At 39.6% G+C, this 27,860-nt stretch overlaps 1 protein-coding gene and 1 long non-coding RNA gene across 5 annotated transcripts; one reads left to right on the top strand and one right to left on the bottom strand.

Annotated features, from left to right (window-relative positions):
* Positions 1 to 347: 347 nt before the first annotated feature.
* Positions 348 to 27,423, bottom strand: bcl2l12 (BCL2 like 12). Of its 4 annotated transcripts, XM_044332151.1 has the most exons (9): positions 27,204 to 27,423; positions 23,474 to 23,561; positions 18,573 to 18,753; positions 14,740 to 14,944; positions 9,662 to 9,881; positions 6,470 to 6,574; positions 5,397 to 5,473; positions 4,922 to 5,185; positions 348 to 2,035 (listed from the first exon to the last, which is right to left on the bottom strand). In XM_044332151.1, the coding sequence occupies exons 1-9, from the start codon at positions 27,210 to 27,212 to the stop codon at positions 1,994 to 1,996; spliced, it is 1,191 nt and encodes a 396-aa protein (XP_044188086.1). In that variant the 5' UTR covers positions 27,213 to 27,423; the 3' UTR covers positions 348 to 1,993. The 4 variants fall into 4 exon arrangements, with proteins under 4 accessions (XP_044188086.1, XP_044188087.1, XP_044188085.1 ...); XM_044332152.1 differs by lacking the exon at positions 23,474 to 23,561 and having other exon boundaries at positions 27,204 to 27,421; XM_044332150.1 differs by lacking the exon at positions 27,204 to 27,423 and having other exon boundaries at positions 23,474 to 24,253.
* LOC122967477 lies at positions 24,193 to 26,173 on the top strand. The gene is made up of 3 exons (XR_006398609.1): positions 24,193 to 24,278; positions 24,371 to 24,520; positions 24,677 to 26,173. It is a non-coding gene; the product is annotated as an uncharacterized LOC122967477 (long non-coding RNA).
* Positions 27,424 to 27,860: the final 437 nt, after the last annotated feature.

Raw genomic sequence — 27,860 nt, 5'->3', positions numbered from 1 at the left:
AAATGATTTTGCAACACCCTGCGTTCAGGAGTGGTTTCAGTTTTGGTTATGTAAAACCACTATAGAGGTTTTACTACATGATTTATCAACAGACAACTTGAAACAGAAATCTGGCCTGTCAAGTGTTTTGAGAAACTGGATGCAGATGTTAAAAGTGCAGGTTAACAGAGCAATTACATATTTCTTTGAAAATTCACCAGAAAAAAATCCTGTTTCTATTAAAGTGTCAGTTCCCTAAAATCATTAAAAACATAGAATTCTTGAGATTGGGCAAGTCTTTGATAAGTTGACTTGACCCCAACCAAAGTGTTGTTGTTGCTTTCTGTTTATCGCTTTTGTTACTCTCACTTCCCTCTAAGCCCCATTCATTCTTATGGCTGATTGTTTATGTGCTGTAAATAGATATCGCATTGATAAATTGATACTTTCTTCTCTTTCTCTGATATGTCAAGTTGTAATTTTAAATAACATTTCAATAAAAAATAAAATATTTAAATAGCAAAATATTACTCCATTAACTCCTGATTTAGAGATCTGCACCAAAAAATATTCATTATGCAAACAAAGGTAGTCCAAATGCTTATCACATCACATTCCCCTTACACAAAGAAAACACACCTTGTACCCATTCTTTTTACTTACTGTATCTGATAATTGCTTCTTTAAGAATGTCCCCAGACAGACAGTTCATATAAAAAAAAAAATAAATACATGTTACACGACATAAAAAACATAATCAGGAATCTTGACCAGACAAAATACACGTTAGATTTCAGTTATTTTCAAACATGAATGTAAACCATGGGGGAAAAAAACAGAAAACATCAACAGCTTAGATTCAGTTGATATTTACTCTTCATTTGTGTACCAAGACCTGCCAATGAATTTGACAGTGATAGAATGTTTTAATCAAATGGTTTGAGTTTTGGTGGTGGAGTGACTCTTCCATTTGCATCGGATAACAGATTGTACAATTAAAAAACAATAAAAAATAAACATGGCAGTGTTTCTGGGTAGGAAGCTAGTGAGAGATAATATTCTTGTCACTACACTAGCATCTGCTACTGACTGATCCAGGATGTATTACCAAACATCTTTGTATTATACCCTCAGTGAAGCTGTGTGCTGCAGGTGAAAAGATGCAGCTATTGACTCTGTATGTAACCATGTAACACTGCGTCTACACAGGAAATGTATTGTGAGCAGCACATCAGCAGAGCAGGAGCAGCAATAAGTGTTCAATTTGTGTGTCTAAAAAGGAGGCATTCAGGCATAATGTTGGGGGTGGGCCACCCACGTTTTGGAAGCACTCAGAGCCCAACACACAATTACTGTAGTTATGTACCATAAGACAGCTTTATTGATTAAAATAGAAGTGTATCTGTTCTATCAGAGACAAACAACTGAAATCCGCAGCTGAAGCTCTTTCAATGTATACTTTTTAGGGAGTACATGTCTACACCTTCCAAAAGCTTTGGCTTCTGCACCTCACACTGTTGATCCTAGATAACTGATGGCTCTGTTAATTCTGGGCACCTGGCTAACACGCTCATCTTGCCCCACGAAATGGAGATAGAAAAAATGAGGACTGGAGTGCAGAGAGAACTGACAAATGTAAACTGCCCACTACCAAAACTCAAAACACAGTACAACCTGCTGTTGCTCTCAAATTGATTGACAGGTCTTTTCATAAAATAATCAACATTAATCAATAACAACAAATAGCTTCTTTTTCTGATCATGTAGAACAATAACCTCTGGCGAAATTACTTTCAGCAGATCATTGTTAGATCTGACAGCTCAGATCAACATAAATCAAAAAGGCTTCTGGAATCTGCTCTTCTCACAGTCCATATGAGACTGCAGGAAAGCTTGTTCATGGAAAGCTTGTTGTAGGAAAGTAGAGTAAGGTCCAACTGTCTCTCTTCACTTTGATGTCAATCCAATCCAATGTTCAGTGTTGATCAGTGGTTAGTTGGAATCAAAACTGTCCTCAATCATACTCCACATCCTCCTCCAAATCTACCACATTCTCCTAAAGATGAAATAAAAGGTTAATGATATGTACAAACTCAGGAAAATAAAGCTCAAAATACACTTTTCATGTCCACATACTTAGGTGGTCCCCACATGTAAATTTCGTCGTCTGCCCATGTCTGCGAGGGTCAAATGACCAGGTGGACTGTAGCATGTTAGGTAATATGCACATAAACCCTGGCTGCAGGGCCCTAAGTTGATCACGCATCTTATACTAATGAATTGGGTCCAGGATGCCTCAACACCTGATAAACAGGTTAACACAGGGAGAAACTGTGTCAGGTTGTGTAGTGAATGCCCATCATATAGTTGAGTCAATAGGCCTCATGCAAGAACCTCATGGACATATAAGTGACTTGTGGCATTCACTGTTTTCTCATATTTAAAAATGCTCTTAGATCCAGATCTGTCATATAAGTCATGAACAAATCATTTACCTTTCTCCAGAAAAAAACACTTGCTTGCTTACTTAGGAATTATAATGCATTAACCTGAATGGATTTGAAGTTTAAATATGATACCAACTATCAACTAAAATAAAATATATAACTAAAACAAACTTGATGCATAATGGTTCTGGTTCTGTTCATCTTATTATCATGGCTTGCAAATTTACTGAGAGTCTTGACAATGTTTGTTTTTTAGATTTTATGGTTTTACTGGCATATTTTTGCATAGCAACTTGTTCCTCTCTCCCTCTGACAGCTGCCTTAGGGTCTTTATGCAGTCCACTGTCACTGTCCAGAGTACCATCCTCAATTATACCCAACACATACTGTGTGAAATTCTCTCGTCCGTCTCTGTGCTGTCACATGTGTTTTAACATCTAAATTCATGTCAAACCATTTCCCCTTTACTTCTGTCACATTACAGTGCTGCTCTGATGACATGTCAGTGGCAACTGGATTCATATTTTCTAATTATTTCAGGTCCGCTAGTATGACTACTGACCCTTCTAAATGTGTTATTTTTTTGTCTGTTGACTTCAGAGAGCAAGACCTTAAGCACCGTGATGTGAAGTTTTTCTTTTGACTCTTGGGTGAATGAAACTTTACCAACAACTTAGCAGTATATACAAGTCTTGAGCAATGATTAAATGATCAAAATTCACAAACTCTTCCTCATGAACGGGTGTCATTCATCAAGTGGAAACAAACTATTTATGAAACTTTTGGGCAGTTAAGAGGGTTTGGTGACTGACTTAGATCCGTTATATGAGCAAATCTCAGAAAAAAGTAGGAGATTTAGGATAATATTAAAGCTGCAAGCAGCGTTGAACGGGCCTTTGCACCCTTGCGCACGCCGGGGTGCGGTACAGTCCAAGGGCTTCTGTCACGGGCATGTAGATGTCTCCACACCTAAGCTGACAGGTCTGACTTTACAAACATGTAAAGTGTGGTGCAGACTGGAGCATGTACAATAACGTTATAGCAATTTCCTCTGTCATGGCGAAACATCAAATCTCAACGGTATGAGGATGACAGTTTTCAGCAGGATGAGACATGTCTGTCTTGCTCACCCCTGTGTCATCAAAATTATGCAAGTTTTGGGCCCATTCACTTTAATTTCAATAAATAAATTGAAAACTTTTGCTGAGTTTTTGTGTAAAAGAAATTAACTTCCTAATTTTCATCAAGTCTATTTTTAGAAAGTAAAGACTTTTGATCCACATGACCTGGTCAAAGTTTGATTGAAATGTGTACTGTCAGGTGTGTAGAGACAATAAGTAACTGCAGCTGGACACAGAAAAATATTCATATATTTGAATGGAGAGTGTGAGCGAACCCACACCTTTTTGAACATTTACTGCTTCCACATAGTTTTAGATACAAACTTCATTTGAACTTTAAATGAGTCATGAGACTTTGACCTACAAATCTTGAATTTACATATGTTTTCTATCCTTTACTGTTCCCCCTTGAAAATTTCAAAATTATAGCCGCGCCTTCCAGATTAACGTAGAAAAATGAAATTCACAAAGCTTATGTATCATGTCAAGACACACAAAAAAGCCTCTTGGAACCATATTGTAAGTCCTACAAGAAGTCGGCCATCTTGAAAAAAGTGTTAATTTTTCGTGTTTTTTTTTGCCATTTCGCATACCTGTATTTTAACGAACTCCTCCTACAGAATTCATCGTAACGACTTCAAAATCAGTGTGTGTCATCTACACTAGTGTATGATCAAAGTTATCAAAAGATTTAGCTAGCGTTGAAGCGTGTGGCCATGGTGTGGCATTGAGTTTTGATGTTTCACCATGACAGATGAAATTGCTATTACTTTAATGTAAATGCTCAAGTCTACACCAAACTTTGCAAGTTTGATAAGACTCCCAGCCTGGACACATCTTCATACCAATATTCAGTCAGTGATGCAAACTGGCTCTATAGCGCCCCCTAAGATATTTCAATGAATCAGCCCCAGCAGCAGGCAAAACAGCAAACAAAGGAAGTGATGTTAACCCTCTTCTTTCACTATCTGAAAACAGCCCTGGTCTGGAGACATCTACACGCCCGTGACTGAAGCGCTTCGACTGCGCCCGACACGACATACGCAGTAATTATTATTATTATTATTAGGGCCCAAGTACAAAATTGCCAGGGGCCCAACAGTCCCTGACACTGATGCTGCAAGCTGCGACCATTTGTTGGTTGCAGTTGATAAGAGTATTAACACTTGAAAAATGTCCCTTTACGGTAAGTTATGAACAGATAAAAAAAAATGTGCAATTAATTTGTGATTAATTTGTGATTAACTATGGACAGTCAAACGATTAATCACGATTAAATATTTTAATCATAATATTTGACAGCCCTAATATATACATAAAATTTGGTAATTTGGACATAATGGAAGTTACAAATATTTTCATTAAATTACTCACCCATCCTCCATGGCTCTTTACCCAGGGGGCAAAGGTCTCCATGTAGCACTCTGCATAACCTTGCATGCGCTGGGCTCCTGTGGCTGTCACTATCCGCCGTGATACCTCCATGGTGACAGCCATGCGTTGCAGTGTTGGACTAGCTGTTGGCAGCAGGGCTGGGGCCTCAGATACCTGACTACTACTGAAAGTGTCTAGAAGATTGGCAAATGATGCATAGGAAAGACGAATCAAGCTGGAGCGCAGAAAGGGGTCCGACTGGATCTGTCAAAAGATGTGTAATTAGCAGAGGTGTGGACTCCAGTTACATGACTTGGACTCAAGTCAGATTCACCAATATTTTGTTCTATGAATATCTTTTTGTATAAAGTATCATAGAGTAGGTCAAGTTGACAGTTAACTGATGATGATGCAGAATTGTAGGTCAAAAATCCCCCTATATTCAAAGTCTCCTCTCAATACAAAGTATACCTACCTTAGTGTTGATAGAATCTCCCTCCAAGGAGAGTACCTTAACAAGCTGCTGCACCACTGCCTCTTTATCACACACTCCTAAAAGAAGGAACCACCAACTTTACAGTCAAAAAAACACATCATAGAGTTTTTGTCTACTCAAGACTCAAGACATATTTCCCTGTGGCCAGTGGAGCTACATTTGGCATGGCTTATTTAAGCCATGCTAAGCAGGCAGTCAATATAAGATACTAAGACAAAACAAAATGAGGGCAGAACAGTACAAAAAGACTAGACAAGACAGTGCACAAACAAGGCAAGAATGTAAACATTGTAAACATTTAACTCTATTGATAAACATTAACCATTGAGGTAGAGTGGCTGTGGCAACGTGGGTGTGTGCATTTGACAAAGGTCAATTAGTTTGTGAGGATGGTCCATTGAGGGGGTTGTCAGTCATTGCTCAGGTGTTTCAGACTGAAAATAGCTGTGTTAAAAAGCTCAACAGTGTCCTCCTGTAGTTATAGTTACCACTAGGTGATTTAATACTGATGCTACACACAGCCACAGTATCTCATAAAAAAAACATAAAACACAGTTTGATGGAGACAATCTAATGACCTTTGTGCTATAGTCTTATAAAACACAAATACTAAGGCTGAGGTGGCACACCAACCATGATTGCCTAAACACCAAACACCCATCTACATTCTTAGTCTGACATTAGCCAGTGCCCATGCTTTGGGAATCTTAATCCGCAGCTCTGCAGTTGTTGTTGTTGTTGTTGTTGTTGTATTGGTTGAAGCTTTCTTCATCTCCCAAATGTGTGTCCATCACAATAACACTCCAGGCCTTGCATGGGAGGAGAGCTTCAGAATAACATTTAAACTGAGTGACTAACTGTTGCTTACATGAGTTCCCTAAATTATATTATGCAAGTTCCAGTGTGGTATAACACAGCCACCTCTTCAATTGGATTCTGTGTGTGTGTGTGCATGTGTGTATGTGTGTGCATATGAGCGTGCGTCCATGTATATGTGTGTGTGTGTGTGTGTGTGTGTGTGTGTGTGTGTGTGTGTGTGCACGGGTGATTACCTGGGGAAGACTGGGTGGTGGGAGTCACTTTCTTTATACTGTGGGACCTTTGGGCAATCTTTTCCAGCTTCTCTGCTACTTCATTATAGAACTCAGGAGGGTGGTCTATATCAACCACAACACACACAAGTATCTCAGATTAAAACTGTCATTCTATTTTAAACATTCTACTATTACTACTTTGTAATAAGTATGTTTACATACACACAAGAAAATAGGTTACAACCAGGTGCAATCAGTAACATTTTAGCGTCAAATTCCAACTGAAATCACATTTAATCACCCTACACAGTCAAAAATAATGTCAACGTTTTAAAAGTATAGTTAATAGTTTGTATATGGGGACAAAAGGTCTTTGAGGAAACATCAGAAATGCTCTTTTTTGTCTCAGACTGTTTGATTGACAACAGCTGACAGAGGTTAGCAGTGCACCTTTCCCCGGTGAATGCTTGTTTGGTGGCTTGTTCAACAAGCTAAGGTGCAGGACAAAACATGTGTTCATGTTTGTAAGTTAGAGGGAGGAGACTTAAACAGGAAAGCTAATGTGGGTTGTTGTTCATGGTCTAACATATCCTGTGTTTGTGCCACTGTGAGGGAGAGAGTAAGTTGCTTTTGTCGATCAGAAACCAGACAACGTGCTTTACAGACTGCCGTCTGTATGCGCGCTCTCTGTGGACAAAGGATCCGCTTCTCTCCCCCTCACGATCGCTTTCCCTCCTCTTTCTTCACTCTCTTGCGACTCACACACACACTCACCAACATCTTTTTGGACATCTGATGGTCAGATAACGTGGGACTCGTCCCTTGCTATCCGCCATCAGACACGTGTTTTACATGGAATTGGGTGAGTGCAAGACACTGACCACCAGGCGGCACCATCTTGCTATTATCTAACAAAGACACTGTCATACTTCTGCCATTTGGTTCTCACGTGACATGACTTCCTCCGATAGTCACGTTCCGCGTCCCAGACGCCAGATCACATCACCATCTCTCTCTCTCTCTCTCTCCCAAGTTTAATTAACACTGCTATGGTATGCTAGAGAGAAGTCCTTTTGTAATAATTGTGTTTAACATATTGTGAAAAGTGGCTGATTGAGGGAGTCAGAGCTCGAATTCAACCCTTCTTTGTTCTTCTGTGAATGTTGATATCCCTAAAATATTAACATTCTAGGTGAACTCTTTTATGAGACTACCTTGTTTGATTATTGGTCCCGGTTTCTGGGTTAATTCATATTAATAATTCTATTAAGTTTTATAATTAGTAATAATCTCTGATAATGATTCATTATTGCTAATAACCAACCGTGCTCCTCACAGATCCAACATATTGGTGCCTTCCCGTGTGAGACTCCCCTGATATCAACAGTTAGTGCCCGAATTATTGATTGATATTAATAATCTCTTGATTTCAAAATTCATAATTATCATAGATAATTTTTACTAATAACCATACATATTCCTACCCATCCCAACAACTAGTTAAAGGCCCAACTAGGATTGCAAACTATTCCAGTACACAAATTGATCTGATATTTACTAATTAACCAGAAAGAATTAAAAGTTATAATTAAATCACTGGCTTATCAGATCATAACCTAACCCTATGTGCAAGAAAACTGACTAAAAATAGATTTAGGACCACAGCAACTAAGACAATGATCCTTCAATGCATACCCAGAGCTAAGCAAGAGGAATTTGCCAGTGAAATTACCAGCTTGAACTAGGATGATGTACTGTCCTCTGATGAATCAACTCTGTGAGGGAAAGATTTAATGTGAGGATACAGATAAAATCTAAAAATAAAAACAATTTACCGTGGTTTAATGAAAATTTATGGAAAATAATTAAATCTAGAGATGCTGCACTAAGGAAGGCAATTACAACTACAAGAGACACTGACATGCTGATTCATAAAGATTTAAGGAGCAAAGTTATCCAAGAGCTAAGAGAAGCTAAATCTCGTTTTTATCTCAATTTAATGAATGAGGCAAAAGGCAACAGCAAATTGATCTGAAAAAACATTGATAATCTCATAAGGAGGGACCCAAAATTTTTAGGAAATTTTAAACTCAAAGTACAGGGAAAGTTAATTGAAGATCATCTTGCTGTTGCTTCTGTCTTTTCTTTGAGTCTGTATATGAGCTTGGAAAAAAAATTACAAAAAGGAAACTGGATATTGTTCCTATAGACACTACAGGCCAGGTTTTCAAGCTGGTAGAGACTAATGAGTTACAAATAAACAAAATCATCACCTCCTTAAAAAGATTCAAAAGTAGAGATGCTTTCCAGTTTGACACCATGTTTGTTAAATCACACAGATATTTTAACTCCCCCCATTGCTCATTTAATTAACTTATCTTTTAAATACAACTTCTTTTCTGATGACTGGAAATGTGCCATTGACAATGATCTTCTCATGAATGCAAATAATCTTGCTTTTAATTTGACAAGCACACATTAGTCATTTCTAGTGACATTGTGGGTGTATGTGATGTGCTATTGTGTGTAGCTTTGTATTTTGTATTATGTGTCCCATGTGTTTTTTTGCTTGTACTGGACTGTTATTGTCCTGTGTATATGTTTTAACTGTAACCTGCCAAAGGGACTACAGATGAAAATTAGCTATAAGATAACTCTGGTACAGTACACCAAATGGTAACATTTATGTTTAACACTGTACATGGTCCCAATAAATAAATACATAAATAATGTACCCTTGCTCAGAGATCCCTCCTCGCTCCTCAGAGCAGAAATAAGCAATTTGGAGCAGCCTTCAAGATAGCAGACCGGATTGACTTGCAGGTTAAGCAAGGATCCAGGAGTGAGGAATGATCAAAGAGGGGTAGTTTCACTTCTGAGCTAAAGCGGAAGGATAGTAAGAATGAATTTGGTACTAAAAATACTGTAACTTAGAAGATATCTACTGATTTGACTAATTTAGATGGCTGAAGCTTCATATTAGTGTCAGATAATCTTTTAAATACATTTTGCATTTTTGTCCCTCATCACTTAAATTGAAAGACCATTAGGAATGGATCTTTTAATGGTCAGTATGAACAGGAGGAATGATTATGGAATGGTATTTGGGTGCCTGACTATTGTTTTATGACAGACTTAAAATTTTATTTAAAATACTCTGGATTTGCAAAGCTGGTTTGTGTAGTTTGATAGTGTAATGGAGGAGCTTACTGGGAGAGACGATGGTTGGTTTAGGCTCTTCTGTGGTGAATGACAATGTGCAAGGCCTCTGAGGATGAGACCCATGTTCCTCTTTCTCCTTGTCTTTCTCCAACTTTAACCTGAAGAACTTGGAGATCTTTCTTCTAATCCTCTTTTGGTTCAGTTTCTTCTGCTGCTTCTTCTCATTGTCATCATCTTCTGATGTTGAAGAGGGGGATTTGACATCATCCTGTGGGAACAGGTTCCTCTGGTCAACACTCAAGGTGTGGTGATATTTGATGTAGGTGTGATCCGCTTTGACTACTGCATTACAAGCACATTTGCCAAGTGGCAAACTAATCTCTTCCCAGTTAACTGGAGGGACTGACTCTTTAATGTCATATTCATAGCATACTCTTTTAACCTTGAGTCTATGAAGTGAATCTGTGTTTATTTCTGATGCAGTAATGTACTTATGTTTGTCTGGCTATGCTTTGTTTTCTTTCTCTCTGTTGCACTCAGCCCTCTCTCAAAAAGATCTTGATCTCAGTGAGATTACAATATTAAATAAAGGTTTAAATAATAATAATAATAATAATAATAATAATAGTTGTTAGCATTATTATTATTATTATTATTATTATCAAAAATAAATACATTTGAACTAATAAATTTAGGTTACCAAAAACTAAAAAATAAAGTTATAAAGAAGGCCTTTTTCTGGGATCAAGTCTTTTCTGCAGCAGTGAGGTAAATGAAGCCTTGAAAGTTGACAATTCCTGCATGTGTCTCAACTTTTGTTGATGACTTACAAACCCTCTGTCTGTATAAACATATGGAGGAGGAAGTGTGATGGCCTGGGCTATTTTGCTGGATCAAGAGTTGGTGACTAGCACAGAGTGGCTGGCACCCTGGACCAAAAGGGCTACCACAGCATCCTGCAGAGCCATACACGACGCTCTGGTCTACACCTAGCTGATCATGGGTTCATCCCACACGGAGATAATGATCCAAAACAACCTCCAGGCTGTCAGAACTACCTTCGAAAAAAGGAACATCATGGTAGGCTTCAAATCATGGAACCAGCACAGTGTTGGGACTACATGTGGACCACAGTTTACCACGTTTCAAGACTCCAAGAAACCTGAGCCCTGGGGGTTCGCACCCAGAGTGATGCTCCACCCATGTATCCAGGTTATCAAAACTAGAGATTCCCCTCTTATCTTTCTCTTTTCTCCTTGCTCCTTGCTCTCTCTCTCCTTCAGCTGCAGGAGCAGCTGCTTGCTCTTTCACACCTCCAGCAGCTGCTGCAGCAGCTCTCAGCTCTCTTGTGTGGCCTGCTCACAGCAGACACACACAGTCTTCTTTATGGTTAAAGACGCGAGAGCCTGCCTAAGACTCAGAAACTAAGTTTCCTTGTGCTAGCAGCTACCACACAAGTCGGCTGGCTAGTTTAACAAGTACAGGAGCCGCAAAACGGAGTTAGCTTGCCACTAACTCTGCACAAAGGAGTGACATGGGCCCTCTGCACGACTGGAGCGCTGTCTCCCCAGCAACACCTGCATCTTTCAGCTTCAGAACCAAAGCCCTCTCAGCCTGACTCACCCATGGATTCACCGGCTACAAAGCAGAACGCCACAAAGCATCTCTTCCGTCATGGAACAACTGGGAATAGCCTAGCAACACAGTGAAGCATAGTACAGCTAAGCAAGAATGTTTAACTCAAACAATGTACTGTACTAGGGATGCATGATATTGGATTTTTTGCTGATATCCGATATGCCAATATTTCCAACTTATTGTGGCCGAGTGCCGATGCCGATACCGATATATGCACACATTTTTTTCGACCTGGCTGAGGAGACTATTACACATGCAATCATAGTTTGTACTAAGTATGATAAAGAAAGACAATATATGAAGGAAGAACTCAGGAAGACCAGAGTTCAGGAGCTCAGCATTAAAACTTTAATGAACCTGCCAGGGCCGCTGCTAACCATTTGGAGGCCCTAAGCATAATTGGTCATGGGGGCCCAGTTTTCCGTTTTTCAGCTTTTTTTCAGAGATTCATGTTGTCTCTTACAAATAAATTATAAACAGTCATTTTAAAAATCACAACTGTAAAATAGCTGATATATCCTATTCATGATCACAAATTGTTATTGAGCTATGCAAGCCTATGTCTCAGGAAACATACAGTGAAGCGACTTTGAGACAAGCTTGTTATGAAGAACAAAAAAGAAAACAAGCCGTGTTCAAATGTTTCAGCACTGAGGATAGCATGTGATGCTCTACATACACTGACTGACGAACAGTTCAGCACCACCAATAGATAGAGACAAGCCAGGTGCTCTGTCTCCGTACCATGTCTTTCTAACACGGGAATAACATGAACATAAAATAGACACAGTGGTCTACAACACTACAAGGCCTATTCAAATACAAAGTGGACAGTCTACAACACCACAGGCAGTGACAGAGACAGAAGCTGAGATGTGGTAAGCATGTGTTAACAATAACACATTAATCTAACATTATGACTGACGTCTTCATAACCAACTTTTAAGTTAATAAAGACTAATTTTGGATGCTTCACTCACCAGTGGTTGTCCCTGCTTAGACTGCTGTAGTTTAGTGTAACGCTAGTCCATTTGTGTATTTCTCCATCCTCCATGGAACAAAATAATCAGAGCATTTTAACAAACTCTGTACATTTCACGGTCCCTTTTAAAACTTCATCCTCCTCTCCTTCATGGTGGCAAACCTGCCCACCACTTAGTCCTTATTAGTGTTTATGTCCCGCTCAACACACAGCAAAGTGAGGTTGGATAGTTTGGCCTCATCCACAAGGCTGAAACTTTGTCTGGCAAGTTTCATTCACCATAAACATAAAAAGACACGAATATCTCATATTATGGATAAAGTTTTCAGCGGTTAGTCATAAACTTTGAATTGCTGCTTCTGCGGTCTTCACTTCCCACAGAGTTAACGAGCAGAAATACGGACAGCGCCACTCTGCCATTGCATCCCACATTGTGGTATGAGGGGGGATTACACCCATAGTGATAAGAACTACCATAGTGAATGAATAGAAGAAGCTGAGAGAGTTAACTTCTCCTGGAACAGCGCCGGGCTGTGAGGCCAATTTGACATAGCGGCCAAACCATGTAATTACAACATCACGTGACACTATTGGGCCCAAAAAGGCTTTTTTCCATAGACTTACATTGTGAAAGAGACGTCCGTAAATCAGCAGATAAATTTTTTTGAGCATCGCAACCCCCGCAAAATGACTCGTCTCACTGTCAGAATTTGGTTCATTCGGACCGATCATATTTCGAAAGCCCAAATGAGCCGCACAATTGAATTGTTTTATCCCCATTCAAGTTAGCTGGAGGGCTAAACTGGAAGTAGCCGGCTCGGCCGGCAAAAGCCACTAGTGCGCTTGCTCTATGGGCCCAATGATCCCGGAAGATCCGGGTAATTTTATATGCGGAAGTCAAACTTTTTTGGTTTCATGCACCACTGAGCAACTTTCATAGGAATGAACGGGGCCCCGCCTCCGACGCTGTATCCAGTTCTCTTTATACATCCATGAGCGAGGGCCGTGGGGCAGCCGCCCCCTCTGCCCCCATGGTCACTCTGCTTATGGCCTCATTCAAAAACAGCTTGATAAAGCAGGCTAATATGGCAAACTTCAGGCGAGAGGCAGGTAGTAGGCTACAAGCGAACCGAAGCAAACTCCGAAGCGAACAGATGAGGGCTTTGAAGGTAGTACCATTTCGAGGAAGGGGTGGGGGGGGCACTTTTTGTATATTTGATAAAAACATCTAATTTGCCTGAATTGAGTGATAGGGTACATACTATGAAAAAACCAACAGCGGGCCTGTTCATAACTAATTTACATATTTTTTCAATTTGTGTTAAAATGTAATAATGTGATAATTATCATGACATTTTTATCAACCTTAATTTTGGGGGCCACCGCCTGGTACTTGAGGCCCCACGCGCTCTGCGTACTCTGTGTATGCGGAGCGGCGGCACTGAAACCTGCCAAGTGGGTGGAGCAGTAGTTTTCTTTTAGTTTATTAGACAGACAGGTAGTAGTGTGTAGGATTTAATCTTTGGTCCACAGTCTGAAGCAGAGGGTGGCGGTAATGAACCTAATACGCTGGTTGCCAAACACTGTTATAAACCAAAAAGAAGACGAAGAAAAAGTTTTTTCAAACAGAATGGTACATCCTGTCAGCCAAGGTGTTTCCTATCTGTGCAGCCGAATACAGCAGCTCTTCCGTGGATTGTTTCACCTTGACGATCCCAGGGCTTCCTCTGCAGACTCCACTTCACTCAGCTGCCCGACAGACCCACTGCTTCTTCCAACTTTAACCTATCCAAACAGAGAGCCGGGGCTACCTTAAAGGCTAATGGAGCGTTAGCCGCAGCATGATTGGAGGGAAGCACAGCCAGGTAGCCTCCCAGCTAAGGTTACTCCCGGTTTCACTACAGGCAGATTCACTGGCTACAGTGGGCGGGGAAATAAAACCAATGAATTGATAAGTACAAACACTGTTGATTTCTTCCCGTGGAGCCAACACACAAACTATTTTGGTTCAGCAAATTTCAGCTGTCAGTTAGCCTGGCGAAGGCAGGTTAGACAGTCGGTTCTGTGGATAGAGACGCTCAACGCATGTAGGAGGCGTTTAGGGAAGAGTGAAAGCGCACTGCTGTAAAAGAAAGGGGTGTGCTGGATTTATAACACAAGACAAAATGAGAGCATCATTGCGAAATGACAATAATAAACAATAATCATTTTATCTCGATTATCTTGTTTTCATGATCGTTGGAAGCCAAAATCGTAACCAAAAAGGTTGACATTTTGGTGCCACAGACCAAACATTGGCACAGACAAACATGCTAACTACCTGGGATAATGCTTGCACTAGCCAGCCATAATTGCCCTCCAAAGCTATCTGGAATGCTGCCAACAATCTAGCACAGGACAAAATGTCATTTTTTTCAAGAGACATATTCGTAGCATCAGCTCCTATGTCACTGAAATGCCTCTATTTATTGGGGCATAGTGTCTAATAAAAACAACACTTCCTTACTTCTGTTTGGTCTCTGAGGTGTGACAGTTTTGGCTTGCTGTCCCTGTCTAACAAGCCTTTCGGGTCTTTGGCAGGACTGCGTGTGGTGTTACGACGGGGTAGCTGCTTTATGAAGTCCTTGAATCCAGTCTTCTTCTCATCTGCTGAACTGACATCTTCAGCCTGAGGATCCCAACCATCCTTTGTATTTGGCTGTAGCTTGGAGCTAGCATAAGAAAGCATCAAAGTACAGTATGGTGAACAACAGGTCTGGTATAGGATAGGGATCTCATGATTCAACACAATTACAATTCAGGGTGCGACAAAATTATCCTTGATGCATCTTGATGGATCTCAAGTTCTGATTTACTATTACTTTTCTTACTGTATAAGCACAGTCAAAGAAATAATCATTAATATGCGTCACAAAATACAAATGTGATTAACTTAATCCCATTTTGTCTTTAAAAGGTATGTATGTTTATGTTCATAGTCCATATATGTATGCATTGACATTTCCAGCTCAACTGCAGTGAAATAGGAGGATCTGCCCTTTATTTACCTGTTGACATGGTGAATTGTGTATTTGGCACTCCTTTCATGATGGCTTTTTACATTCACAGTGAAAAACTTAACTCAATTCTAATTGCCTGTTCTGCAAGGACCACTGACTTAACCACGGTCCATGAAGTATTTAGCCTGACTGGTGACAGAATCTTCGAGCTATTAATTATAGTCAAGTATAGCATAGTGTGTGTGTGTGTGTGTGTTTTACAGTTAATTAGTTTAATGATGACATTTGATCAAATCAATCTGACACTTTCTCTACTCTATCTCATGTTGTTTATGTTCACATCAATTGATGCTATACAACAGCATTTGCAATGCAATGCAGCTGTGAACAGCAGATTCCTGCTTTAACCACATTAAACTTTATTTTTTGATGCCAACTGAAATCGTAGACTTTATATAAAGATGGATGTAGCTAGGTGTGACATTGCCCATTGGTTTTCATTGGAGCCAGTTTGAAGCCAGAGTTGCAGCTTATGGTTGGCACCATCTAATGTTAATGTTAGCTACTTTAGTTAAAATGTGCTAACAAGGCAGGTATCATAATCAAGTAAAATTAAACTTAGTGAAATACTGTGACAGTAGTTCCACTCAGTGCAAGTCCTGGAGCCGGGGAGAGCAGCAGATGAGCCAACTGTCAATCACAGCTGTCAATCAACGTAAAAGCTACTATTAGTCTTCAAATCTTTCCTCAAACATTCCTAAATGACCACCAACACACTTATATTTTTAATTTAGACATTGAGATCATGATGACTGTTTAAAAAAATGATTGACTTAGCACATCTAGAGAGAAGTGTATGCTTTTTTGAATGGGAGTCAGTTGGAGCACTCTGTGCTGTGCACCAAATAGCACATAGAGGCAAAGCAAATTGAAAGATCAGGAAATTACCAAACTGTCTGAGTGCTGCTTGTGATGGTTGTTGCACTGCCACAAAAATAGGATGATAAGAAGTGACATTGCACCTGAAACAAGGTTACTATTGTAGGGCAATGTGCAATTGGGTGAAAATTTCACCCAAATACCTCCCTTTGCACTGACTCATTTAAATGACACTCCATCTGTGTGTGACTTTGATCATTGCATTGTACATACTGCACTGTAGGGCTGGGTGACATGGCCAAAAATGTTATCACAATAAAAAATTTCAATTTCAGTTCAAAATTAATTTCAGTCGATATTGATAATTATCACAATATATGTCAAATCATTATTTCTTTCAAGTTTAAAGGCTGATTTTTGCTCCTGAGTGAATGTTGAAGAAACCAGACAGTTAATTGTGGTTTTAAACTATTCTTTGTGGTCAGAACATGACAAACACTTGCCAAACAGCGGAACATATCACAAATCTGAGGTAGAACATTCAAAACAGTAATGAAATCTTTTTTTCAACATCAAAATATGTATGAGAAAAAATTAAGCAAAATCTTTTTTTATTCCTTTTTCCTCAACAATATATTAATAGAAAAATTAAGTGCTGCAGTGTGATACGCCACACATGTAAGATGGCTCAGACTGCAAAGTTTAAGTATTTTAAAGGATAGTCAGGGTTTTCCCTGCCTATCTAACTCAAAAAGCGCCGCCTTCATATTGCTGGCTGCCACCTTTGTTGAAAATTTGCATTTGATGTTGACAGAACTCAACTGCAAGGGCAGTGCAGCACCCGGACCTTCTACAGAGCGCACATGCTAGGGATATCTTATAATCCATCTTCAAAAAAGGTAGCGGTTGCAAGCATGTTTTGCTTTAATGACCAAAAGAATTACCTTTACGAGACGAATGTGAAGTATATTGTGAAGACTTTCTATGCCATCACTCCAAGACTAAGGTTAGATCAGCAGTAACAAACGAGACCAGCTGACCAAAACACAATGCAGCATTAAACAACCAATACCAACTTTGAGGTGAAGAAATGTTTTTTTTCAATTCAATTAAATTTTATTTATATGGCGCCAAAACACAACAAAAGTCATCTCAGGGCACTTTTCACATGGAGCAGGTCTAGACCATACTCTTTAATTTACAGAGAGAGAGACCCAACAATTCCCAGAAATAACTCAGTGCTCAGTCTGTTTCACATCAAAAACCCTACATCCATTCAGTATCTTGTAAAGCGATGGCTTTCCCCGGAGGTAACAGTGCAGCAGAGAGGCTGCTCTCCACTGCTGGAGACATAATGTTAACAACACTGCGCATACTCCTCTTGCCCCCCTAGACTTTGAAAGAATATGGACGTAGTCACCGGGAAGTCACCCATTGGTTTGTGGACTGCCATTTTGATGCCTCAAGTTAAGAAACTGTTTACTGAGGTAATAAATCAAGTGAGAAATGGGGTCATATTCACATAGACTTCCATACAATCTGACTTCGTTTTGCAACCAGTGGAGTCGCCCCCTGCTGGCCATTAGAAAGAATGCAGGTTAAAGGCACTTCTGCACTGGCTTCACTTTGCAGACCAGGAGCTACCTGCTTGCCTCACCCTTATTTTATTATTCACATACATTCTTCTTCTTTTTGTTGAATGGCAGGTGGCAACTAGCATTTAAGGTGCATTAATGCCACCTTCTATGCGGTTCAGGGAGACCGGGAGAGGGGAAGAAGCGCACTGAGTGCCAGTGCCCCCCCCCCCCCTCCTGGTCTAACTTAGTTTTTAGGATGGTTTAATTATATCAAACATTTAATGAACATTTGTTATATTTCTATTGAGGAAAATTACAAAGATAATTATTGTTATCGTTATATCACCCAGCCCTACTGCACTGGGTGTGAAAATATCACACAGATGGAAATGTGTATATTCACATAATCAAAGAGCTCCAGTCAAAGATTACAAATCATGAAATTGGATCTCACGTTATGCTGAGAAAGATTTTGATTCAGTGGAGTTGCATGACATTTGCAGCCAAGTGATTTGGATTTGGCTGTCACATTATATGGCTGAACATTCTCTATTTTTGTTCTGTGCCTGCTTTACACAAAAACATGTTTGACTTTTGCTCCTCTGCACAGAGGAAGTAGACAAAGCTGTCCCCTTTCTCCTTTTATTCACTATTGCAATTTAACATCAGTAAGAATATTGAGCAATACTCTGCTGTCTGTGTGGCATACAAAAAGTTAGAGGTTAAAAAAATGAAAATGTGGAACAAGTGGACCAAGAGATTACTTAAACGAATCAGGACCCATTCTGAGGAAAGTGGAGATGAGTGTGTTGTTGAAAATAGTGACACAAAAAAGAACAAACACAAACAGAATACAACAGTTTCAGAGCAGTGAGTTACATTACCTGTACTCGCTGTGATCCCTGTAACCACCTCCTACTCTGCCAGGCCTCTCTGTCAGAGGGATGGAAAGGGTTCGATGGAGGAAAGCTTGGAGGACTAGACGAGTCTCAACTTTGATCTCCACCAGAGAGATGGAAGAGATGGAGGAGACAGAGGAACAACGGCCCATAGACTCTGACATCACTAACATGAGGTGAGACAGAAAGGCAGTTTACAAAAATGTATTTTCTTATCCTGTGTTATTTGAGCTTGAGCCATCCTCAAAAGACATGAAGTATAATGAGGATGTTGGACCTCAATGTTCTTGCACACAATATTCAGAAAGATACACAAGGACAACAAGCCAAACAAAGATAATTAAATAATAATTATAACCATAATAATAACAATGATAATAATAATAATAATAATAATAATAATAACAATAATAATAATAATGATAATTAAAACATAACATAACATAACTTAGCTACAAACAGTGATGAGCGGGCCTTCGACCCTCACACCTCATGCATATCAGAGGAAGTGGCAGCCATTGTATCATTACTGGAGGTCGGTTGACATGGCTCTGAATTTTTAAGATTATTGGACACTGTGTGAATGGGCAAAATATTATTTCCTGTGTGCAGTACATGGTGCTGAACATGACATATTGGAAATTGTGTAGATTTGATAAACTATGTGTCATTTAGGCCTCACTTCCTGTTGCCCATAAGCAATACTACATAAGTGAAATAATGCAGCAAAGCATTTACCAGAGGGCAGCTGACATGGTTATACATTTTCATAAATATTTGACATTGCATGTAGGATATAACTATCACTTCCTGTATCCACTATGTGCCACTAGAAAACACTCTCTCATTCACTCTCATTATACTTCATATTACTGTATATCATGTGTAGACCACACCATGTAAATTTCATGTAAATTGGATGATGTTTGTCACATAAGACTGACTTCCTGTTGTCAGGTGGTGCTATGACTATTACTCAATATGAGCATATAGATGTTTTCAGGCCTGGACTCTTATGTGAAATGTGGGGCAGATTGGACAATGTAAAGTCAAGTTACAACAACTTTCTTTTTTATGGCGAAACATGCAAATTTTCCACTTCGCCATGGCCAAGACTTTCCCAACAACTCAAAAGCTTTGCAATGGAGGCTGCTAAATACACATGAATGCAATCGCTATATATTCTTGCAATGCTCACAGATTCTGATGTGCCCGCCAACTTTCATAAGTTTTCAAACACAGCTAGTACCTCAAAAACAGCTTCCAGTTTCATGGCAAATAATGCGTTGCCAGGGCAACAGCGTTTGATAAAAACTGAAAAGACTGACTATTTAGCACCATCAAGGTCTTACAACTTAACTGACCAAATTTTAGGGGGATCTGATTAACCTGCTAGGAGTATTATATTGTCACCATAGCAACGGTGTTCAGTGAAAACTCACAAGCTTCACAATATAGCATCATCAGTGTCTTAAGGCTTTTCTGACCAAATTTGAGGTGAATCTGGTTAAAGCTATACTATGTAACTATTCTGAATTAAAATGTCTAAAAAGAACTAGACCTATGTCATATATTTTGTTGCGAGTTGTGTACTTACAATATCCCAAATGTTTCCAACAATTTTCAAACCCAAAGAAATTTTAATTTTAACCAAGGCAACAGTCCATTTCATTTGGTCACCTGTCAATGGTCTCATACCCCTCTACCAAAGAGTATACGTGCACAAGATGCATGCGTCATCATTGTGTTTATCCACTACAATTGCGTCTACCAAAGATCATACACCTGCAAGATAATTTGTTGGCGTTGTGGCTGTTTGCCACACTGGCGTCTATCAAAGAGTATACGCATACAAGGTAATATGTCGGCGTTGTCGGCGTTCAACAGAAACTGTTATAAACTGACTTTTATTCAATTTTAAGCCACATTTTATGATTAACTTTTTAGATCTTGGTCATTTTTTAACTATATATTTTAACCAGATGAAGGATTTTAGTCATTGGACATCTGGATTTTAGGTTATCAGAGAAACAAACTGAGCAAATATTAGCAGCAGCCCGGCTAGCAGCCCCTCCCAGAAGTCCAGTGCTTGCCGAACATTGTTGGAGAAATATTGATTTTTTTCGTGAAATAGATTTATTCAGTATTTTTATGGTTTTAATCCCCATATATGTTTGTTTTTGGAGAGGAGGAGACCTCTGCAGATAATTCTGCTCCCAGTAGAAACCTGCTTAACATCTGGATCTTCAGTTATCAGAGAAATAAGCTGAGCAAACGTTAGCAGCAGCTTAGCTAACAGCCCCTACCGGATGTCCAGTGCCAGCGGACCAGCATCAGAGAAACACTGATTTTTAAGTGAAACTGTTTTATTCAGTTTTTCACCTATTTTCATCACCGGGTCTGTTCTGGAGAGGAGGAGACCTCTGTACATAATTCTGTTCACGGTAAAAACCTGCTGAACATCTGGATTTAAGTTATCAGAGAAACAAGCTGAGCAAATGTTAGCAGCAGCTCAGCTATCAGCCCCTACCGGATGTCCTATGCCCACTGAACAGCGTACTGTGGTGGAAAACTGCCTTCCCATGACGAATATGCCAGTGAGAGTGCAAAGATAGCATTATGCCAGTAAGAGACAGTTCCCAAGGGACTTAGCAATAAGGCTAATATGTGATATAGCAATTTGGTTTTCTGTGTGAAATGATTAAAGGCTGTTAGGTCCATTTTTAGTGTGAGAAAAGGTGGAAGATGTTATTGCTAAGATAAATCACACTTGTATTATCACCAAAGCGTAAAGGTCACGTATGAATCTCAGAAATAATGACCAGGTGGCTGAATTTAATTAGAAATGAGGTGGAGACTAGAAACTAAGCCCCACAAAAGGAGGAGTTGTGAAAAGTATATAATATGAGGTTTCATGATTTTGCATTAGGTTGTTTCTTTTGTCCCAGGACAAAAAAGACTCGGTTTGCTCTGTATCTTTTTATATGCACAGTAAACCTATTCACATTGAACTCTACCAGCTTCCAGTGTATTTTTGAGTCTCTCTCTTTCTTATGAATTTTTGAGTTTTGTGTTGAGTCGTGAGTAATCTGAAGAGTTATTGGTCCATCTGAGGAATTGATTTGATTTATTTGATATTAACCACCAAGTGTATTATTAAGCTATGGTTTGATTTGCTAGGATCATGTAGACCTAAGATGTGCTCCACTGCAACACAGTTTTAGCTACAGATTAGAAAATTAAGGTTTATTGATTTTATTCTGTATTTATTTGGTTTATATATATATGTATGTATATATGTGTGTGTGTGTGTGTGTGTGTGTGTGTGTGTGTGTGTGTGTGTTTAATGTTGCAGAAGGTCTGGCTGTATGTTTAATTAAGCAACCATCAAGTACCAAATACAGACTAAACAAAGTTTTGGTTTCTGTTTAATTTTTATGCCTGCCCGCTCTCTCTTTTTGTATTAATGTCCTGGCTCAGGGCGTTAACAGGCAGAGATCATGTCTGAGCCACTGAGGTGTAAAGAACATTTAAAAAGAAGAAAAAAGAGGTTGGGAACCCCCTGAACCCCTGGGAACACCGGACAGGGCGGGAGGAAAGCTCCGCTGAAACTCAGCCTCCACAGCCACCAGGAAACGCTAACATGACTGCAAGATTTTTCACCACCACCTGCAACCGATTTCCTTTTCACCAGAACGTTGTACAGTAAATAATGAATTTACTTGTATTAAAAATGTAAACGAAGGCTACAGTCCTCCAGAATGACTCATGTAACGTTGGGACAAAACTTTTCCACCTTCACGGAGTCACGTAATATTAAGTTCACTAAAACATCTCAGTAACTTTTACGAGATGTATAAGAACGACAGACGGAGGAAAACTCCAATGAAACATTTCTTCGTTTCCTACCTCTGTTTGTATGTGCAGTGTTGTCGGGCTGAGATTTGTGCTGTCTTCATTTCCGCCTGTGTGTGTGTGTGTGTGTGTAACTCGTAACAGCACGGGAAGGGAGGAGCCTCTGTAGCTCTGTGTTGGTATTTTAACCAGTTTATCTGATTTCTCTCTGTGATTGGGAACATAAGATATAACATTTCACCGCATACAGTAAAAAAATCTACCAGGAGTGTTAAGAGAAGAAATCCATATTTTAAGTATCATCCTTTTTCATATGCATAGGCCTAAATATTAAAAGAATATATAGCCTTTATATTAAGGCAGATACATTTTACAAAACAAGCTTTTATGAATATGGCAAATTCATAATTAACAAACCAAATTATTTACTGCTTGAAAACTAGCCGCAAGGACACAAGATATGTGTCAAAAATCTCCTTAACGTCTGTGTCCCACATGTTTTTCACACCACATAAAAATGTGTTATTAACCACTCAGCCGAATTTGACTGATTAAAAAAAGTCGCCAAGTATATAAAATTAAGTTTCGAAATTATGAAAAAACAAGCAATATTCTGAGTTCTGAAATACTAGGGGCATGTCCGCTGAAGGCACTGAAACCACACCCCCAACTGAACAGTCTGAGCCTCTGAACTTAACAATGCTCATGCTGAACTCCCTTAAAAATATATACAATTTAAAATAGGCATTGTTTGTAGGTGTAAGACAAGCAACATGGATATTTCTAGGAGCCACTGGAGTAATTCGAGGAGCCACTGTTTAATTCGGCAGCTATTTTGTAGGTAAGTGTGGACTTACTTCAGTAAAAATGTATCTTAAATAAGTAGTTAACAAGCAATCCATAACAAATCATCGTTATTTTAAATTGTTGGGGGGGGGGGGGGGTCATGCTAGTCACCCCTCTACATCATGGTGCAGCAGTTTTAGGCACGCCCAACAAATCCTGAACCAGAAACTGACACTCTTACTTACCATCCAGTAACATCAAGCCAGATGCTCTTTTCTGGCAGCACACATCTGAGGAAATTCCATCCACTCCAGACACCATCCTGCCTCCGACCTGTGTTGTGACAGCAGTGACTTGGGAGATTGAATCAGTGGTGAGAGAAGCCCTCCTAACCAGAGAACTAACGGACCTCCTAACCAACTCTTTGTTCCTGATTCTGTCCACTCTCAGGTTCTGCAATAGGCACACACTTCCCAGTTCACCTGCCATCCTGGTATTGACCGCACCCAGAGTCCCCTTTAAAAGACACTTTTGGTGGCCCATCATGGGAGCTCACTCCTGTGAGTATGTCACTGCTTGCTCCATCTGTGCTCAAGGTAAAGTCTCTCATCACCCTCCCGCTGATCTACTACATCCACTCCCAATTCCTGGTCATCCCTGGTCCCACAAAGCTCTCGACTTTGTAACTGGGTTGCCTCCCTCACAAGGTAACACTCTGATTCTTACGACTGTTGATCGTTTTTCCAAGGCAGTCCTCTTCACGGCCCTTCCCAAGCTTCCCACAGGCAAAGAAACTGCTGACCTGCTGGTTAATCATGTGTTCTCCATGGTATCCCATTGGACAACAGTCTCAGACAGAGATCCACAGTTCATTTCTCATGTCTGGAAAGCATTTTGCCTAACCCTGGGAGACACTTTCCATTTATCCTCTGGTTTTCATCCACAGACTAATGGTCAAGCGGAGAGAGCAAACCGGGACCTGGAAGCCACTCTATGATGTGTCACTGCCACTAACCCCACCTCCTGGAGCTCCCATTTAGCCTGGATTGAGTATGCCCACAATTCCCTCATTAGTGGAGCTACAGGTCTGTCTCCTTTTGAGTCCTCTCTGGGTTATTTGTCTCCTCTGTTTCCTTCCCAAGAAGGAGACATTGCCATCCCTTCTGTCCAGATGCACCTCCACCGTTGCCGTAAGCTGTGGAAAGAGACTTGCCCTGCTCTGCTTCGATCAGCCAACGCAAACAAGCATATTGCCGACCATCACCGGACTCCTGCACCAACTTATCAACCAGGTCAGAAAGTTTGGCTTTCCTCTAAGAAGACACTCACACTTAAGACAGATTCCAAGAAACTCTCACCTCACTTTATTGGACTGTTTGTTGTGGAGAGCACTGTAGGAGGACAACCACTTGCTCTTTAATTCTTTTAACTAATCTTTGATTCTTAAGGAAAACAAGAGACGGACTCCCTGGATTCCTAAGTTGGTAAGGGCAGACCCTCGGCCTGCAGAACTGACCTTTGTAACCCTCTAAGTGGGGTTGATCAGTGATGCTCAACAGACTCAGAAAGACCTTTCAAGAAGCCATTTCGATAAGTTGAATTATGACACAAACTAAAAAGCACGAATTGACCCTAAAGGCCACTTGGACCAGAGAAAAAAACTCCCACCTTAGATGGAGCACAGACTCTTATCACCAAAGCCATAAAACTAACCCACATTCCTGAGGACTTTGTGAAGCCTTGTCTAATCATTATGCAACCTATATCATGTTATTTGTCATGTAAATACAAGAAGAATGCTATAACTTTCATAGGTGTATGACTATCTACTAACGAGATGTAAGACTTAGATTTTATTAACCATTTATACTACAAGTAACAATACTAGTAACTACCCTCTATTGACAAGAGTTAAATTCCCTTATGTGAAGAGTTAATGAATGTTTGATAACCGTGTATTTGTATTTTAAAATCACCCAAGTGTTTAACTTATGATCTATTAACCTCAAAGACAATCATATTTTAATAGTTAAATGAGACAAGTAGTTGTGTTGAAAGAATGAAGTTCTGTAGTAGTAATAGGACTGTAAAGATATCATTATATCTTTGAAGGATTTGAGTTTAAAGTTTTCTTTTATTGTTAGCTCTTTTATTGTCAAATAGTCACATTGAATGCTTTTATATTATGAAGTAAAAGTTATGTTCAATTTATATTTAAATATTTCTCTGAAAGTAATCTAATCACATAAGTGTTGCCTAACTTTATTTCCTTTCACTATTGTATTACATTTTATTTTAGTAGATGATTTGAGATGTGTAAGTAGTTTGAGAAAGTTGAACAATGCAGGTTGTATGCTTAAACATCATGAAGTGTTAATATGAAGGTTAATGTTTGTTATTAGAAGAACTGACTTATCCTGAATCATGTAAACTGCTTAACTGTTTCTTGAATGGTTTTACAAATATGATACAAGCTGACAGGACCGTTATTAATCAGAACTATAATGAATGCTTGGACATTATGAAAAGAATGTGTTTACAGCTTTAACGTGAAATAAAAGGCAACAGAGACTTGAAGTGTGAGTTTTTGCATGTAAAAACTCAGAATTAGATTTCCCCAAATTCCTTTACTTCAGGAGGCGCAGGCTGACACCAGCCACACCTAACGCCCCTAGAACAAAGAAATTGAATATTCATCAATAAGTCGGCGCGAAAAGCCTTAGAACACATCCAAACTCCTCCCGTCTTATCCTAAAAATAGCCTCAAAGAGATTCCTCTTTGAGCTGGCCTCCATGAACTTGAGAAAATTCATTTTGACGTCTTTTATTTGTTTTTCAACCAAATATATCTGCATTTAATCTTTTATTGCAACAAGTTAATTTGTTTTGCTTCATTAGTAACATTAAGTCTCGTATTTCCACGTATAGTAATTTAATTTTGAAGTAAACACGTATTATAACAAACAGTATTTTATTTTGAAGTAGACACCGCTGAAGATTTGAGCGTAGTCAGACTAAACTTTATTCGACACTCAATTTAAGTTACTACCATAGGTTAGTTACTACCATAGGTTACTACAAGCCAAGCAAAGCTGAATCCCCAACTTAAACTCTTGAAGAAGAAGAGGAAGAGGAAGAGGAGGAAGAAGAATCATAATCATAATCATAATCATAATCATAATCATAATCAAGCAACCTGACACTGCCTGATTCGTTTCCGGCATTTAACGCCTCTGCATCTACTGAGATGCGCCACAGCCAACAGCTGACCCGGGCTCTTTCACAGCAACACCACTGGAGATACTGCACCAACAACGCTGGACCTGCCAAGATGACACCACCACGACACATCCCCCCAACAGTAAGGCATAGCATGGCTTCGTGATCGATCAATGTTAAAATTAAATGAATTTATTTCGAGAAGTTGAATTAGCTTTCCCCTTAGCATTCATCGGTGCAACACGTTAAGCCTTGAGTCACGCACTTCAAGCCACTCTTGCTGAATTCTTTATTATTTTATCATTCCTAGACCTTATTTATTTATTTATTTAACTTTCTTTTTATTTGTTATTTTCTGTATATTATCTTATGCTTTATAATGTATCCTCAAGACGTTTAGCTATGAATAAATGTCTTCATTTATCCTAAAAGTGTTTGGTTGTTTCTTTGAGCTGCAGTGAACAGAGGTCACTGTTTGGTACAAGAACTTATGATTATGAGACTGATTAAATTGATTAAATTGAACAAGGGTTAGTGCTCCCTCCTGGCACTAACAAATCCTAACCAAAAAGGAGGTTGTGCCCCCAGTAACGAGGTAATTCAATGATAAAGTATTAATACTCCAACAGCACTGTGAATCCCTCAGCAGTTAATACTACCCAGCACAATGAGAATACATCCCACATTCCATGTTTCCCAGATTAAACCAGTTTCTTCCAGCCCTCTATGCCCTCCTTCCAACCCCCCACCTCTTACCCAAGTCATTGATGGCCATCCTGCTTTCACAGTCAGAGCCTCTGGATGTACACCGTCATGTCAGGGGATTTCAACATTTCATCAACTGGGAGGGATATGGCCCAGAGGAGAGGTCATGGGTGCCCTGGTCCTTCAATCTGAATGGTTGGATGGTCAGGGACTTTCCCCGTGCTCACCCTGAGAAATCTGGTGGGTCACCTGGAGGCTCCCATCAGAGGGGGGTATTATGGCTAGGCAGGATCTCTCCCTCATTCCTATTGTCTCCCACAATTTTCCCCTCCCTCGTGTTTCTTGTTTGCCCCCTGTTGGTCTCTGTCTCTGTTTGTGTGTGTCTCAGCCTGGGGGCGTGGTGATCCAGCTCACCTGCACACCTGCTGCTCATCTAGCTCACAGCATACCTGCTGCTCATCCACTCATCAGAAGCCTGCAGTATTTAAACCCCGGTCCTGCACTCCACTCTTTGCCAGATTGCAAAGCAGGGGATTAATTTTTAAGCACTGGGGAGGGACTTATGTTTTTTTATTTTGGCTTAGGAGAAGGATTTACAACTTCAAATGGTTGTATTTTGTATTTATTTTAAATGGGTTTTTTCTTTTCAAAAAATACATGTTTTACCGCTGTATGGTGATGGGACTCAGTTTCTGAGGAAATTAACCC

Source organism: Thunnus albacares, chromosome 17, assembly GCF_914725855.1.
Source record: "Thunnus albacares chromosome 17, fThuAlb1.1, whole genome shotgun sequence".
Classification (NCBI taxonomy): domain Eukaryota; kingdom Metazoa; phylum Chordata; class Actinopteri; order Scombriformes; family Scombridae; genus Thunnus; species Thunnus albacares.
The sequence above is the reverse complement of the archived record's forward strand: the minus strand, read 5'-3'. Positions and strand labels throughout refer to the sequence as shown.